General features: G+C 50.0%; 1 protein-coding gene across 1 annotated transcript; it reads right to left on the bottom strand.

The window, feature by feature from the left end:
• Positions 1-930: 930 nt before the first annotated feature.
• Positions 931-12,239, bottom strand: SERPINA11 (serpin family A member 11). The gene is made up of 4 exons (XM_049612241.1): positions 11,594-12,239; positions 5,996-6,269; positions 3,072-3,219; positions 931-1,179 (listed from the first exon to the last, which is right to left on the bottom strand). The coding sequence occupies exons 1-4, from the start codon at positions 12,234-12,236 to the stop codon at positions 976-978; spliced, it is 1,269 nt and encodes a 422-aa protein (XP_049468198.1). The 5' UTR covers positions 12,237-12,239; the 3' UTR covers positions 931-975.
• Positions 12,240-17,679: the final 5,440 nt, after the last annotated feature.

Genomic DNA, 17,679 nt, shown 5'->3' with positions numbered 1-17,679 from the left:
ACCTGGTTTTCAGGATCCAACTCAAGCCTGACCTTCTTAGGGTGTGGATAGGAGTATTTCTTCCAGTGACACTTGTTGCGATGACTCCTTCCTAGACGTGACCCACCTGCAGCTACCCTCTAGGTCTTGGTACCAACTTCACTATGGGGATGAGTATTGTCACATGCGTGGCACATACGTGCAGCTAGGTTGACATCCTTTGGGTTCCCCCAGTAGATTCAGACAGATGCCTCCCTGAGACTGGAGGGGCACTTGTGGCAGTGGAGGGAGCCCCCAACCACTAAAGAGGCTGCATTGCAACTGGTTATGGCTCCCCAGTGCATCCCACAGACCACGTTTGTGCCCACCCGGCCGTGTTGACCCTCGCACTTTCTTTCATCTTGCCCTTGGGCATTTGACCTCCCATGCTGCATTGGCCCATTATTGCACTGGCCATCCCCACCCCGTCCCCCTTCTTTTCACAGAGCGTGATTTGGAGCCCCTGCCCTGGCCCCAGTCTCCTCTGAAAGTGATCTCGTCCCTGACACCGGGGCCCTGACATTTCAGGACCGCCTCACTTGGCCGTAGAGCCGAGGTCAGCCACCGTGAAGGGAGAAAGCTCTTCATTCCTCCTGATGTCTTTGTGCCTTTTCCTGGGACCCTCAGGAAAGACCCGCTGTGATGGAAGGGGTGGTGGGCATCTCCCATGGTGGGGGGATGGGCACGGCTTGAGCCGTTTTCATTTTTGACCATCCAATCACGGTCTATCCTGGGTTCCACGAGATCATAAGACATACGGCTCAAGGCTGCTCTGCACGCTGACCTTCCCTTGTAAACATTGCACCTCAGTGTTCACAAAACCCAAGGCCGACTTTATTGGGATCTTTGCACACTGAGTAACTGCTCCTCATGGCAGCCCACGGTGCAGGCTGCCCATCTGCCGGCCTTCCTGATTGTTCCGGGGCAGACAAACCGCCACCCGGCCTCCCACTACGGTCACCCTGCAGCCGGGTTGACGACTTTCCCCAGGAAGAGCAAACTCTGAGTGGTCACCTCCCAAAAGAGCACCAGGAAAGGCCTGTTGAAACGTGCCTGTGGGGCCCAAGTTGTGTTCAGAGCCTGAGGCTGAGAGAGCAGGCCCGAGGCAGCCGCTGCCCTGGTTCCCCACACGTTCATGTCCACTGCCGCCTCGTGTGACGCCTGGAGGGGGAGAAGGGGACAGGGACAGCATCAGCCCCGGGCGCTTTCAGGGGACAGATCCCACCTGGTGTGGTTCTAGGGAGAAGGAGGTAGAGTCACCCCCTCGGGCGCCTTCCAAGGAGGCAACTGCAGCCTTCGTTTTTGCTGCTTCTTCCCTCTTCCACATCCCGGGGGCTGGCCTTGATGGTGCTGTTTGCTCTCTGGCAGAAGACAGATGGGCTTGAGCCGGGCCGAGCATGAACCTGGCCGCAAACTCCCAACGGCAAGTTCTGGGAGCATGACAGAAGCATCTGGGCACAGGCGACACGGGCTGAGGGCCATTTTCCGCTCTGAGCTGCACGCACATTCTCTAAGCCTCGGTCGCCTCTTCTCCATAACGACTTGCTCAGCCTAAATCAGCGGTTTTTAACGTGAGCTCCGGGAACCGGGTTGTCTGATGTGCCAAGCCTTCTATCCTCCTCTGTGAGAAGATTCCTTTTTTTTTTTTTTTTTTTTTTTTTTTTTTTTTAACCCTCATTGTCACACGGTTTCTTCGGAAGAAAGGATTCTGAGGCTTTAAAAAAAAGTTGAAAAATTTTGGCCTTGACAATCCCTTTCACTTCTAAAAAGTTCTATGAAGGGATACACTGAAAAATAAGTTCTTTAAAAAGCCAAGTTATTTCTTTTCCTTCTTGTTCACACACATGCACGTACACACTCCCGTGCACACACACACTCCCGTGCACATACTCCCTATTGCCTTGTTTTACGTTCCTGATCTCAGCTGATCTTTCCCAAGCAAAAGACAGAATGCTTTCCTTATGAAGTTTGTAGCAAAGCGTGCCTGGGTGTCGTTAAGCCTCTGACTTCAGCTCGGGTCATAATCTCACGGTTCGTGAGTTCGAGTCCCGCATCAGGTGAGCGCAAGCCCAGCTTTGGGTGAGCTCGAGCCCTGCTTTGGGTGAGCCCTGCTTCTCTCTCTCTCTCCCTCTGCCCTTCCTGGGATTCTCTCTTTCTCTGCCCCTCACTCCCGTCTTTTCTCTCTCTCTCTCTCTCAAAAAAAAAATTATAGCAAAGACTCAAGCGACAATTAATGACTCTCTCCTAAACCATAAAAGATAGAGCAGGGGAGGAAAATTGCATGGTTATCCCCAGTGGTTAACTCTCTCTTCCTATTAGAGAGTCATGGATCCCCACCCACGCCTTGTGACTACCAATGGCCTCCTTCTGGAAGAGAACACAGACCCACCCCACTGATGGCCATCTTGACTACGGGACTTGCTTTGGCCAGCAGCACGTGAGGGGCCTTGACACAGGCCACAGTGAAGAGAAACGCGGAGAGCGATCACACAGTTTCTCTTGCTTTTTTCCCATCACCGTGGGAATGGCATGTCCCATACAGGGACTTCTCCTTTCTCCTGCATCCTGGAAGGGAGACGCAGTGTGAAGTAAGTCTACAGGCCTGTGGTAGTAACATACCTCTGACATGTACCGTAGACAGGAAATAGGCCACTGTCACCATAATGCACTGAGATTTGGGGCTTACGGGTCTCTGCAGCAAGGCTGATGGATACATTTTTGTATTCATGCCCCACTACTCTCTCTAACTATAACAAAGACAGATGGAGTTTCAATGCCTGCCCTTGGGGAAGTATGGGGAATGAAGGCAAAGCTTTTCCCACACCTGGGAAAATTCTGGCACTGTGGATGACCCCTAGCGCGTGTCTCTTCAGGACTCGGTGTCCCTGCTCCGAAGGATAGAGAGGAGAGGTGGAAAGAGCGCTGCCCCTGAAAATAAGCCTTGTAGATGGCGATCAAGACCCAGAATAGGAAAAGAAAAGGGAAACTTGACTTTCAAACGCACACTTCAAAGGAGAAAAGACTGTCCCCTCCATCCATATTTACCACCTTACCCGGGAGATGGTTTTGTTGAGCTGCTCAGTGATTCCTGATAAGTCAGCTTCTAGGTTGAAGATGTTGGTGAGACCAATGTGGGGAAGTATTTCTTCAAGGTGGTATGTTCCAGAAATGGAAAACCTTGGCAGGTGTAAATCCAACAGGCTGGAGGGAGATCAGACAGAGAGGTGGTGTGGTCTCATTAACTGTGCTGCTCCCGCCCGGTCTGTAGGATTGGGAGGATTGCTCCCCAGCTTTGGGAGGGAGAAGCGTTTCCCAGGGTGAGGGGGAGCCGGTCCTACCACAATATTCCCTGCTGTGCGAGAACATTCCACCCCCCCCCCCCCCCCCCCCTGCAGCTCCCTCCTCTTCGGACCTTTCCAGACCTCTTGTGACCTCCTCAGCCCTCCTGTGTTTGGATCTGAGAAGACTCCCAGCATGGCCATGTGTCCTCATCTCGGGCACGTTTTTGGAGGACTTTCTACATCGGGCAAGGGATTTCACAAGGCTTAACTGATCGAATGCAAATAACAGCCACGCAAGGTAAATACTGCTAACATTCTCCCGCCTCTGCATCCAATTAATCATCAGGTTCTGCTGGCCCCGCTTCAAAACTGAATCCTGAATCCGTCTGCTGGCAACCCCCTAATACAAGCCACTGTCAGCTCTTCCTGTCTGGGCCTCGGGCCATCGTGAGGATCTTACGACCGAAAGCGTGTGTAGAATGTGGGCCAATCTCTGCCCCACGACTGGCCTTTGCCATCAGATCAGCACCCTGCCCGTGGTAAAGTCACAAGTCTCCTTTGACACTAAGTCTGTCCTTCCATTCTTGGGATTCTTCTTCTCGATTATTGCTTGACTGTTGCCAGAGCAGGGCAGCTGCAAGCTGGGCTAGGTGAGAACCGGCTTGGAAACCTTTGCTTCTGATGAATTCAGACCCTAAAGCTGCTGATCACGTCCTTGCCAGTTAACTTCAGGGACAATAGGAGTGTCCAGATGCCCAGTGGAAGTACGAGGCAGTTGGAAGTCAAGGGTTGAACAGCGAAGAGCTGGGGAAGGTCGTGGGAAACAGAAAACAAGGCTGTCTCGGCCCACTCGGCGAACTGTCCGCAGGGAGCCCTGAGGGCAGGCCCAAGCCATGAAGGGGTCTGAGTCGAGTCTAACAGAGGCGTGTCTGGCTGAGAGCCCAACACACAGCAGGTGTTCGACCCACATCAATGAGGAATGAACAGGTGCCAGTGAGCCCTGGCAAGCGAACCTTCCTCACAGCTGAACGGAGGGAGGCCTGGCAGTCTGAACTATTCGTGTCGGAAAGCCGCCCAGTGTTGCTGTGGTATCATAACTTTCTGGCGCGAGGACCAGGAACAGGGGACGTCTGAGGCTTAGAAAAATAACTTCAGCTGGTCTTGCTTCGTGAAAGTCAGAGCGAGAGGTCAAAACAGACCTTCTGGAGGGAAAATCTGTTGGTCTAGAAGATGCTATGGTATTTCCTTCTGTGCTGGGGGGAAGGACAGGCTCACCCCAGGGGGGCTTGAGAATATGGGGCTGGAATCAGAAACCAGCCACAGTTATGTGGATTCATAGACAACAGGGCTGTTCTCTTCTCGTCCTCTCAAGGGCAGAGGTCCTTGACCTCTGTCTCTCTTACTTGGTACTTGAATCTCTGCCCAAACACAAACACCTTTTCCTATCCCTCAGTGCGGTTGGGGGGCTGAGGGGAGGCTCCTGTGGGCACAAGGGCGGCTGGTACCTACCAAGTGATGGTGTATTAGAACTTCAAGTCGGCCATCAGGAGTTTTGGTATATGCACCCTCCCCCCACACCAGGGTGGGCTCCGTGACTGCTCCGGCCGAAAGAATATGACAGAAGAGACACTTTGGAGCCCAGATCTTCAAAGAGCAGGAATTTTCGCTGCCTGTCTTTGGGAACACCCCTTCCCGGAGACCTGAGCTGCCATATAACAACATCAGCTGCACCAAGCTGCCGTGCAGGAGCCCAAGCTAGTCTCCTGGAGATGCTGCACGGAGAGAGAGACACTTGCTCAGCCCTTATCTGAGGAGACAGCTAGCCGAGGAGACAGCTAGCCCAGGAGACACCTGAGGCTTCAATGCTCTAGCCCCAGCCAGCATCTGACTCTAGTGCAGGAAAGCCCCAAGTGAGAACCACTCGGCCGAGCCCAGTCCACCCACCGAATTGAGAGAGAGAACAGATATTCTCTTTCCTTTTCTTTTTTAAGTTCGTCTATTTTGAGAGACAGAGAGTGAGGGTGGGGGAGGGACAGAGAGAGAGGAAAACAGAATCCCTCACTCCTGTTTATTCAGCATTACACCACCCAGGAGGTGCACTAGCAGATTGGGCACCTAAATAAAACCTACCCTGTTCATGGAGATTCTCGCAACTGTGTCACAGGTAGTGGTGTCTCTTTCTTCTACGTTTTGGTCAAATGAATTTTTAAGTAAACTAAAAAAAAGTAGGAGCTCTTTTGAGAAATATACACTGTTCCGTGGGAGTCATAAGTATTCTTCATAATTGTCCTTCATCTGATTTTTTTTTGCCTACACTTCGCTACATTCTGGTGGTAAATCATTCGGGGAAAAGGGAGAAACCAGAGGAAGGACAGTTGGCCAGAGAAACCCTCGGGAAGGGATACGCATGATGCATGCCTGCTGAGCACTTATCGTGACCAGTCTCGGGACTTTATATGTATTAACTTGATCAATCTTCCAAGCAACCCGATGGGGGCAGTTATTATGACCTCATTTTACATTTGAGGCGATTGGAGACCCAAAAGTCAAGAAAATTGCCCCAAACCCACATAGGTTAGTTGACGGGCAGAATAATGAGCCAAACCTAAGGGTTGGGCTTTTGCAGTTGGCATTGATCAAGGCCGGCCTGGATTCTTGAATCAAATCTGCTGGGGTCCTTCTGCTCTGACACTTACCTGGGCAGAAGCCGTCGATCCCATTTTCTCAGGGTCTCTGGCTCCAGAGCTGCCTCCACCTGCTCCATTTTCCCTGGGTCGGGGAGGATCAGCAGGGCCAGGGCGTTTCCACTGTATTCTATTTGCAGGACGGTGCAAGCCATTTCCTGGTCATAGAAGAATCTGTGCATTTCCTTCTGGTGCATCATGGGGATGCGGAGGGAGGTCTGCTCGTCCACAAAGAAGCTTTCTTGCTTCTGGGTCTGGTAGCGATCGAAAGGATGCTTCCACTTAGCTTAGGACACAAAATCCATAAAACTATGAGAACACACTCCAAGAGAGCAACTGTGGGCAGACACGTACTAAGCCGCACTGGTTTGGTGATTCCCTCTTGGGGTGTATATAAATATAAGGCAGAGAAGTGGCGTGGATACAGAATCAGGGGGCCAGAATTTAGGGCCGGCTCAGCCGCCAGAGTGAGCCCCCCAGAACTTAAGCTCCAATGGTCCACGATTTCGTTCCATTTCAGAGCAATGTAACTTTCAAGAAGCTGAAAGGTTCTTCTATCTATTAACCACCTTCCATGGGCAAGGCATTATCTCTTTACATCTGCATGAACATTAATATTAAACAAGTATTAGGATCTCCATGTCAGCAACGAGAAGCTGAGTCCCTGGGAATTTATAGAAGCATACCCAATTTGCAGAGCCATTAGGTGGTAGGACAGGGACTGGAGCTTGACCGGCTCCCCAGCTCATGTTCTTTGCACACACTGACTTGACCCTTCACTGCCACGCTAAACAATCCCCTACAGAGAAGGTCAAGAGCCCCCTCCCGCCCCCCACCACCTCTGAACTTCCTAATACTCAGGTTGAAAAAGGAGAAAGATTTCAGTTAATAAAATGTTACGTATCATGCCAAAAAGCTCATTAAGACACAAGAAATGTGGCATCTGTGGGTCACAGCCTTGTCCACGTGTGCAGTATCCTCTCTTTCTCCTTACGGTCTCCACGCACCACAGCCTCCAGACTTGGCCTCCTGAGAGCCCTGGTCTTGGTGATGGGAAGCTGGCTCATCCTGTCCCTCTTGCCCACATCCCATCAGTGGCCAAGTATTGCCGATTCCACCTCCGAGGCTGCAACTTTATCCAAAGCGGCCACCTTCCTTACTTTGGAGCCCTTCGAGAACCTCCTGACTAGTCTCTGTTCTCCCACCCTTCCTCTCCTCCAAACCATTTTCCAGATTGTAGCCAGACTGATCGTTTTAAAACAGATGTGATCATGCCACGCCACTGCTTCAAACTTCTTGGTAATTCTGGTATCCTGCAGGTAAATCCTAGAATTCTCCACACAGTTCTTGCTTATCCTTTAATCGCAACTCTTGATACTGTCCCCCAGGCACTGCGCTCTTGTGTTCTGTGTTCTAGTCCGACTAGATTCATTTCAGTTCCTTGAAAGTGCCATAGTTTTTTCTTTTCCTTGGACCTCTGCACGCACTGGGCTTTCAACCTGAACCCTCTTTTCCCCACCTCTCTTACGGCCTCTTGGCTTGAGTAAATCCAACTCACTCTTCATGTCTGGGCTTAGATGCCTTCTCTTCCAGGAAGCCTTCCCTCACTCCCCAAGTCTGGAAAGCTGTATCTTTCGAGAGCTCCATGGCACCCATGCCGACTCAAGCAGAACTTACTGTCCCATTGAGTTGCAATGGCCTTTTTACTTATTTGCAGCTCTCCTGGGACTATGAGCTACATAACGGTAGGAAAACTCTATCTTATTCATAAAGTTCCCCAAGACGCTAACAAAGTCCCTGAAACGTAGTAAGTACTTGATGTATATTTAATTCATTCATTCATTAATTTATTTATTTTTAAATTTACATCCAAGTTAGCATATAGTGCAATGATGATTTCAGGAGTAGATTCCTGAGATTCATCCCCTATGTGTCACACCCAGTGCTCACCCCACCAAGTGTCTTCCTTAATGCTCCTGGCCCGTTGAGCCCATCCCCCCACCTACAACCCCGCCAGCAGCCCTCAGTTTGTTCTCTGTATTTAAACATGAGAGTCTGCTGTGTTTTGCACCCCTCTTGTTTTTATATTATTTTTATATTGTTTTTATATTATTTTCGCTTCTCTTCCTTGTGTTCATCTGTTTTGTATCCTAAATTCCACATAAGAGTGAAGTCATATGGTATTTGTCTTTCTCTGACTAATTTCAATGTATATTTGAAAACAAATTAATGAATACCGTTCCTAGAGGCCTCAAAACGAGACCTAAGTTCGACTTGAAATCATTCACTCGGCAAACATTTTAAACATACTTGACCTCTCTTTCCCTTTGACTAGGCAGCTGAGTGGTTTGGGGGCCGTGGCCTTGTGGCAGAGGCAGAGAGGCAGAGCTTTGTGAAGACCTTGACGGGCAGCCCCATCACCATCACGGTCGAACCCAGTGACACCCCTGAGAATGTCAAAGCCAAAACTCCAAGACAAGGGGGGCATCTAATTTTTGCGGGCAAACAGCTGGAGGATGGCCGTCCTCTCTCAGGCTACGATGTCCAGGAAGAGTCACCCTGTGCTCGGTGTGTCACCTGGGAGGTGGCATCGCTGGGCCTTCCCACCGCCAGCCGGCCCAGGAATGGGACTATGACAAGGTCATCTGCTGCAAGTGCCGGTCTTGCGTGGGTCCCCATGCTGTCACCTGCCACAAGCACTGTCCCCCAAGAAGAAACTCAAGTAAGTCCCCTCTCCCAGCTTTTCCTTTGTCTGCTCTAATGGAAAAATAAATAAATAAATAAATAAATAAATAAACAGCTGAGTTCAACAACAAGACTCAAAGCTTCCAGATACAAAGCAGGAATGTGTGTCTCTGATTTGGAAGTCATTTGGCTCAGGGGTTATCAGAATCAGATACAGCCCTTCAGGGGTGGTGCTTCATGCCTTCTCAGGGGAAATAAATAAAATTCAGGACCACGCTTGGGACCGATCTCTCTGCAAATAGTCAAAAGCTACGAAAGGCAATCCCTTCCCCGTCCGGGAAGACTGGATTGGAAAACTCTGTCAAGCAGCCCAGGGATGAGGTAGGATAGGTCACCACATTCCCGGGCTGAGGGGTGGATGGGAGGAGTCACCTGCTCTGGGTTCTTTGTTGTTATTACTCATTCAGGGCAGGGACTCCCCAACCTAGAAATTAAAATAGAATCAGGGAAACCAATAAGACTATACCAGAGGCAAATGTGAAATTGTCTCCCAGAGACCTTGCCACAACAGGCCATAAGAAACTCACAAAAAGATAATTTCCACTGAAGATGAGCTCAAAGCTGAAAATCTCAATCCTCTCCTGAAAGAGAAGGAGTTGGGGTAACGAACCCAAGAATTCACAGTTCAAGATCTCCAGATAACGGAATAATCCAAAAGACATTTTTAAAAGTGTGTTAAGGGGCGCCTGGGTGGCTCAGTCGGTTGAGCGTCCGACTTCGGCTCAGGTCATGATCTCGCGGTCCGTGAGTTCGAGCCCCGCGTTGGGCTCTGTGCCGACAGCTCAGAGCCTGGAGCCTGTTTCGGATTCTGTGTCTCCCTCTCTCTGACCCTCCCCCGTTTCTGCTCTGTCTCTCTCTGTCTCAAAAATAAATAAACGTTAGAAAAAAAAAAATTAAAAAAAAAATAAAATAAAAGTGTGTTAAAAAAACGGAAGGACTAAAATTCATCAGATGGGCCACTGGGACGAAACGATAGGCAGATTTGAAAAACTAAGACCTCAAGGCGAAAACACAGTCAGTGAGATCGAGAACTCAGTGGATGGGTTTGAAATAATAAGTAGCATGGCTTTTGAGGTAATTAGTAAAAGGGAAATCGGGTGGAAGGAATCAGCTAGATGGCAGCGTGGAGAGACAGAGACGTTTTCTGGGGCAGGGGTGGGGCGGGGTGGGGCAGGAGTTATAAAAGATGAGCTTGAGGTGTCCTGCCAGAAAGCGAGGAAGTGCTCCAGAAAGGAAAAAAAATCAGCAATGATGGGGGCATATCAAGGAACCAACTGGAAAGTTCTCCTGATGATCAGTGCCAGAAAATTTTAACCAACAAAACTAAGTATTAGTGGATTACAACCCAGAATATGAAATGAATACCCTTGAGTCCATAATGATGTAAGCAAATGATTGAACAAATAAATGCGAGAGAAGAGAAAAATCTCCCATACCGAAGAATTCCAAATAATTGAGGTAGGTCCTCCTTTCTCAAGGAGAGGGAACATAACTTCCCACTCCCGAAGTGTGGGATGCGCACGGTGACTTCCTCCAAAGAGCACAGTCTGGCAATTTGGAAAAGGGTAACTTCACAACAGAGAAATATGACAGGCGTGACCCTAGCCGGATGGTCGAAGTCAACATCAACAGTGGTAAGTCACGCCGGGAGTACGTGTCCTTGGCGTGATGTGATAAGAATGGCCCTTCACCTGTGTGGCCCTCCTCTCCCTGTCCCATTACCCCAGTTTTAATCATGAGAAAAACAAGCAAGTCCCAACTTACAGACATGCTACCGAGTACCTCGCCGAAACTGGCAAGGTCATTACAAGCAAGGAAAGTCTGAGAAACCGTCACAGTCCAGAGGAGCCCCCAATGGCGTGGCGATCCAGGGTAATGTGGATCCCGGAAGAGACACAAACATCAGGTAAAAACAAACAACATCTGAATGGACCTGAGTTTAAAACAATGGAGGAGCTCACTTTCCTAGCATCACAATCGAGATACATGCTACTAAGTCAGGAAATAACCCGAGTAAAAGAAATGAGCCCTACAGGGAGCGAGTGTTCACATGGCAGTCACAATAGGCTAATAAGCTGTTCACACAAATTAAGATGTGGTGAGGGCACTAAAACGTAAGCCCGAGGTAATATGTACAGGATGATACAATTCTGGTAAAATTTAGAACGCATGGGACAGTGGTTGCCTCTGGGAGGAAATGGGACCAGGGAAGGGTGCAAAAAAAAAAAAAAAAAAAAAGGGTGCAAAAAGGGTGCAGGTGAACCCTACCTGCAACATTGCATTTTTTAAAAAAATAAAATAAAAATCTGAAGCCAATGGTAAAATGTAAACATTCATTCTTGGCGGGGGGAGTATATGGTGGTTTTAAAATGCTATATACTTTTCTATGCTCGGGAGCGCCTGGGTGGCTCAGCCGGTTGAACGTCTGACTTCGGCTCGGGTCAGGATCTCGCGGTTCATGGGATCGAGCCTCGCACCGGACTCTGTGCTGACAGCTCAGAGCCCGGAGCCTGCTTCGCATTCTGTGTCTCCCTCTCTCTCTGCTCCCCCCCGCTCTCGCACTCTATCTCTCGCTCTCTCTCAAAAATAAACATTAAAAAAATTTGTCTATGCTCAAGATAGACAGTCATACAAAAAATAAAATTTTTCTAAAAGAGGAGTCATTCCTAGGAGAGCATGATAGGGTGTATAACAAAAAATAAGTAAAAACTGAACAGAAGGAAATGGCAAGAGCAAACGGATGTCGGTAAGTCAAGAAGTAGCCCTCTAAGACGCTTTAAATATATGGAGCCGTTGCAAGCCTTCAAGACAGGTGCCTTTCAGGGGCAAGGAGGCGGAAGGGATTCGGCCCGAGCCAGCCCTCACCTTTGAAGAAGATGTAATTCAGGACAACCATGAGCGTGTCTCGCGTGAACTCCTGGAGGCAGTCGGCCACCTGCCCGTACGTCTGCTTTCTCACGTACTCGTTAATCTGCCTCCTGGTCGTGGCGGGATCTGTGAAGTTGGCAGAAAAAGCAAACGCTCCGTACAGCTCCCGGACGGTGTCCAAAAAGTGCTGCCGAGGCTTTAGCTGCTTGTCCAGAAACAAGGAGTTGCCTACTTTCAGTTCAAGTTTGGGGCTGGGCAGGTCAAGGGTGTGGATGAGGCTCTGGAAACCCCGGTGGATGTCCGCTTCCGAGATCTCCGTGAGGTTGAAGCCAAGGCCCTCCAGGATCTGAGTCGGGGTGTCAGCCTGGGCCCCCAGAGAGAGCAGGGCCAGGGTGGTGGAGATGCTCACCGGGGAGAAGAAGATGTTGCCCGAGGCTTCTACGGCCAGCTGCTTGTACAAGCGCAAGGCGAAGTTGGTGATGGTCGGTGTGATTTTGTGGTAGGGGGGGGCTGGCGCGGACAGCTGATCGCTGGGGGCTGGAGGCGCCCCCGGACTCTTATCTCCACGGGCAGGAAAGGGCCGACAATGGACAGAGGGCAGGATCGCTGCTCCCAGCAGCCACAGCCAAGCTGGACCCATCCTCTGAAAACAAGACAGTGAACACGCCATTCTACCGCGTCCGGAACCTCAGGGTCCCCGTGGCTCGTCCAGTGAGCCTCACGCCCAAGCTGTACCCCGCACAGGTGTCATGAGGGGCCCTGCAGAGGACGAGGTGGGAGGTGAGCCGGCGGGGCTCTGTCGCTCTCCCCCAAGTCTGAAGAGCTGCCCTAAATCTGCTTGACTATTAATACGTCTACAAGGTTTTGTTGACAAAAGGACTTGGGCTATAAAAAGAAACTTCCCTGGTTTATTCTCTCTTCCTCTCTTCCCCCACCTCCGACCTCCCTCCGCCTCCCTCCTCCTCCCTCCCTCTCCCTCTCCCTCCTCCTTCCTTCCTTTTTCCTTTCTTTTTCTTCTTTCAAGTATTTCTTTGAATCACTCATCACCTTTCAAGGATTGGGGTGACTACGGGGCAGACGTTCAGGACACTGTGACAGTGAGGGACGCTGGGCCTTGCTAGCACCGAGGTGAGGCCACATCAACTTCCACCCTTGCCCGTTGGAAGGGAGAGGATGATGGGAGCCGCTCTTGGGTCAGGTCCCCAAGGAAAGGGGAGTGTTCTCTAGTGTTTGGGGTTTTCATTAGCTGGGGTGCTGATGTGGTGGTGAGTCACGGGGGCCCGGTGGACGCGGGCCACCCACGAGGGGTGGCAAAGCCACACGATGGACGGAGCCCGGGAGCACAGACCGACTCTGTCTCCATCAGACTTGCTGTCTGAAGCAGCAGCTGTCACATGCAGCCCTTGTCACGTGCAATGGCTGTATCTTAATTGATGCAGAGGGTTAGGGAAGATGCCTGTTGACCTGTGTTGAATTGTGCACCCCCCAAATTCATAGCTTGAAGCTCTACTCCCCAGTGTCTCAGAATGCGATCTTGTTTGGCAATGGGGTAGTTGAGGTATAATTAGTCATTAGATGGGCCCTGATCTAATATGATTGGTGTCCTTCTACAAAGGGGACACTTGGGCACAGACTCGCACACAGGGAGACAGCCCTGTGGAGACAAAGGCCGAGATCGGGGTGATGCTCCTATAGCCGAGGATGCCAGAGGTGGCCAGCAAACCCCCAGCAGCTCGGGGAGGAGCCTGGAGAGGGTTCTCCCTCCCAGCCTCAGAAGGAAGTGGTCTACTGTGGACACCTTGATCTTGGACTTCCGGCCACCATGACGGTGGGGCCATACCTGTCTGTCATTGAGACCCCCCGGGGTGTGGTGCTTTGTAGCAGCAGCCCTAGGAAATGAATACTGTCTCTCTTATACTTCAGGTTATAGAATGTGCCAGAGAAGCCTTCGAGCTACTTTCAGGATGTCAAAGTGGTGCAGGGGCAGGAGACTCCTTCCTCAGGGGATGGAACGGAGCTCCAGCTCGAGGTGACGCTGCAGCATAGACGTGGCTGATCTCTGCTCATTCTGTCCCTCATCTAGTGCCCTTTCAGGGTCTCCATGCACACACCGCACATCTTCACAGAGCACATGCTGTCACATGGCCACTTGGAGCCCTCCCCTTCTCCCCCCCCGGACCTCGATATCCTCAGTAAGGACAGTGTCGTCCCCCTGCTCCCTTCAGAACTGACCCTTCCGCTGACCACACGATTCTTGGTGCTCCTCTGTCTTGATAACATTTGCGTCTTTTTAAAAAAAATGTTTTAAATTTATTTTTGAGGGGGGGAGGGGCAGAGAGAGAGGGAAACACAGAATCTGAAGGAGGCTCCAGGCTCCGAGCCGTCAGCACAGAGCCCGACGCGGGGCTCGAACCCACGAACGGTGAGGTCGAGACCTGAGCCGCAGTCTGGCGCTCAACCGACTGAGTCTCCCAGGCGCCCCACATTTGTGTCTTAATCGGCACCGTTTGCGCAAACCAATGTTTTCTGGGTCCCTTACAGATGCCACGGTGGTGTGGGAGAGATCGTTATTTTTAGACGGTTTATAGCACTCGGGGCCCTAAACGCCCCAAAGGCCGGTTGTTGGGAGGGACCAGTACAGCCTGATTATCAGTTATGTTGAAACTTTGCTGGACAAAGTACTGCGGGCGATTTCCCAAGGCCGTGACCTCCCTCCCTCCCGCAAAGCTCTGGTGGGCTCTCTTAACGTCGGGTTCCATTCACGCTGGGAAGACAAACAATTTAAAGATCAGTTTGCTCCTGGAGAAAATCAGGAATACAGCTGCCGTGGGGCACCTGGGTGGCTCAGTCAGCAAGCGTCCGACGTCAGCTCAGGTCACGATCTCTCGGCTTGTGAGTTTGAGTCCCACATTGGGTTCTGTGCTTCGCTTCTGATCCTCTGTCCCCCTCTCTCTGCCCCTCCCCCACTAGCGTGCTTTCTCCTTCTCTCTCAAAAATAAATAGACATTAAAAAAAAAAAAGAAATACAGCTGTAATAAAACTGGTTGGTTCTTTTTATCCCGCTGAACTCACCGTTTTCTACCCTTCTGCACCCCAAGGATCGCCAGACTTGCAGAAGGTTCTATTTCCCAAAGAGGATGAAAAGTCAGAGGGCTTGGGTTTGAATTAAGGCTCTGCAGTATCTCACTGTGGGATCTGTGGATCCCACTGTGGGAAGGAAAACTCTCTGACCGGCAGTGTCCGCATTTGCAAAATGCAAAGGACAATGCCCACCTTCCGGGGGCGGAGTCACTTAGGGATTGCAAGGCATACGGTGTGTGAAACACCCGACATGTAGGAAGCGTGCAATTGAATTGTCACTGCTTTCTACAGAAGCTGGGTGTAATTATACCTAATCTATTTCTTTATTTCTCTTCCAGAAAGATCCCAGGGGAAGACTAAGAACTCCAGTAATTAATGATAATATTCCCACTTATTGTTTATTTTGTGTGGGGATATTTTATCTGGTGTATCACAGCCTCCTCCCAGCCAGGTGTATTCTCAAATGCAGGGGGATCCGCTATTTTTTTGGATCGTCTCAGAGACTGGAGAAGGGCGTGCTATTGGAGTTGGGTGGGAGAGAGAAAGCTCTCGAAATGCCAGAACAGTCACAGGCAGTGAAGAGTGGCCGGCCCAAGTGCCAGCACGCGAAAGGTACTTCGCGCGTGTCACTAGGTTGAATCCGTATGAGAGCCTTAAGACACAGGAATTGGTGCCTTCTTGTGCCTATGGGGACACTGGACGCAGGCTCAAGATAGGCACCTGTTAAGTGCCTGGAGGGTGGTTCGGATTCCAGACAAGGGCTCTGAAGCTCAAGCCTTTTGCTACAACTGAGTCTCTAGTAAATTTGCTGCAGCAACGTTGTCGTCTTGCTTTGGGCTGTGTTACTCTGCTTTCTTGTCTCTCCCAGGAATACTGGGAGTTCCTCTCTCAAAATTTCTGATGACCAAGCTTTCCATAAAAGGTCACTTGAAACCTGGAGTTCCGACTCAAAGCTCAGAAGCAGTACATCATCGTATTTTTCCTTTAGGGGCCTCATTTCTCCTCTCCCTGCTGCCAAAGCCAGAGGAGGGGGAGGAGGAGGGACAGAGAGGGACAGGGAGGGAGAGAGAGGGGCAGAGCCGCCCCCGCATAAGCCAGGTACTCACAGCAAAGCTCCCTGGGCTGGGGGCCCCGGGTCGTCAGCACCGCGTGGCTTCCTACCCACAGGAAATGGTGTCGGAGGGTCACAGCGTCCTGGTCAATATTTGCCAGGTCCATTCCTGGAACAGTGCAAAGACTGTGCGCGGCGAACAGGAAGGGACCTTTTTTTTTTTGAAGCCTCTGTCCTGCCTGCCTGCCCTACAAACAGTGAGTCATGATTCCGGACCCAACTCCCCTTGAGGATATCCCGATACCGGTGATGACGGCAGGGGTCGCGATGCGGTTGCTGCTGAACCATCACGGGAGTTTTGTGGGTTCCGGACAGCTTTCCAGATCACCCTCACGATAAGAATGCGAGACGCTAACGCCTCCTATTGGGGTCATCATTTCACCACATGCGTAAACCCGACCATCATGCCGCACCCCTTGAACACACACAGCGACGTACATGGGTTATTTCTCAATAAAACTGGACAGAAAAAGAATGGGAGAGAGGCACAATCATCCCTACCTAACAGATGGGGACACTGAGGTTCCGTGAGGTTAAATTACTTGCTCGTGAAGTGGGTGGTGAGGCTCCAATATCTTATTGATTCTTACCATTCTAATCCTTTACTGACACTTAAAAATTTATTTTTTAGAAAGAGGGTAGGCACAGGGGAGGGGCAGAGGGAGAGGGAGAGAGAGAATCCCAAGCAGGCTTCTTGGCCAACACAGAGCCAGACACGGGGTTCAATGTCATGAACCGTGAGATCGTGACCTGAGCTAAAATCAAGAGTTGGACACCTAACTGACTGAGCCACCCAGGCATCCCTTTACTGATGCTTTAAATAAATATTGTCCATATGTAGAAAAAGAAAAAGATAGACGGAAATTGGAAAACGGAGCAAAATCTTCTCTCCTGCTATTTTGAATCCCCATAAAAGGTACCACTGAGTCTTGTTCACCATGAATCACCCAAGATCTAGAACGAAGCCTGGAACTAAATGAGTATTTCGTGTGAGTGAAATTTTGGTGATGGCAAGTCACCTTGGGGTGACTTTTATGTTCTTCTTTGTAAATTTTTGCATTCATCTAATTTCTCACAAAGAGCGAGTATCTTATTTATACAAACCCCCGCCCACAATAAAAGGTTAGAGTAGAATTATATTATCATATGCATAAAGCAAAACAAAAGCACGTCCGGGTTGGCACAGTGGCCCCAATCAACAGGCACTCTTTTTTTTTTTAATTTAATTTTTTAAAATTTACATCCACATTAGTTAGCATCTAGTGCAACAATGATTTCAGGAGTAGATTCCTTAGTGCCCCTTCCCCATTGAGCCCATCCCCCTTCCCACAACCCCTCCAGCCACCCTGTTTGTTCTCCATATTTAAGAGTCTCTTCTGCTTTGTCCCCCTCCCTGTTTTTATATTATTTTTGTTTCCCTTCCCTCATGTTCATCGGTTTTGTCTCTCAAAGTCCTCATATGAGTGAAGTTACATGATTTTTGTCTTTCTCTGACTGACTAATTTCACTTAGCCTAATACCCTCCAGTTCCATCCACATAGTTGCAAATGGCAAGACTTCATTCTTTCTGATTGCCGAGTAATACTCCATTGTATATAGATACCACATTTTCTTTATCCATTCATCCATCGAGGGACATGTGGGCTCTTTCCATACTTTGGACTATTGTTGATAGTGTTGCTATAAACTTGGGGGTGCATGTGTCCCTTCAAAACAGCACACCTGTATCCCGTGGATAAATGCCTCGTAGAGCAATTGCTGGGTCGTGGGGTAGTTCTGTTTTTAGTTTTTGAGGACCCTCCATACTGTTTTCCAGAGCGGCTGCACCAGCTTGCATTCCCACAACAGGCACTTTAAAACACAAAGGCCCCCCAGGAGACCGAATCTGCTT

The sequence above is a fragment of the Panthera uncia genome (genome assembly GCF_023721935.1).
Source record: "Panthera uncia isolate 11264 chromosome B3 unlocalized genomic scaffold, Puncia_PCG_1.0 HiC_scaffold_1, whole genome shotgun sequence".
NCBI lineage: Eukaryota > Metazoa > Chordata > Mammalia > Carnivora > Felidae > Panthera > Panthera uncia.
This window is presented reverse-complemented; position numbering and strand designations above follow the sequence as displayed.

Bases quoted from the DNA above. Each gene is read 5' to 3' on its own strand.
- SERPINA11 (XM_049612241.1), bottom strand. From the start codon at position 12,236: ATGGGTCCAGCTTGGCTGTGGCTGCTGGGAGCAGCGATCCTGCCCTCT. The intron at 6,270-11,593 runs GTGAGGGCTGGC...TTGTGTCCTAAG, and splicing joins GAATTACATCTTCTTCAAAG to CTAAGTGGAAGCATCCTTTC. The intron at 3,220-5,995 runs GTAAGTGTCAGA...ATCTCCCTCCAG, and splicing joins GATCGACGGCTTCTGCCCAG to CCTGTTGGATTTACACCTGC.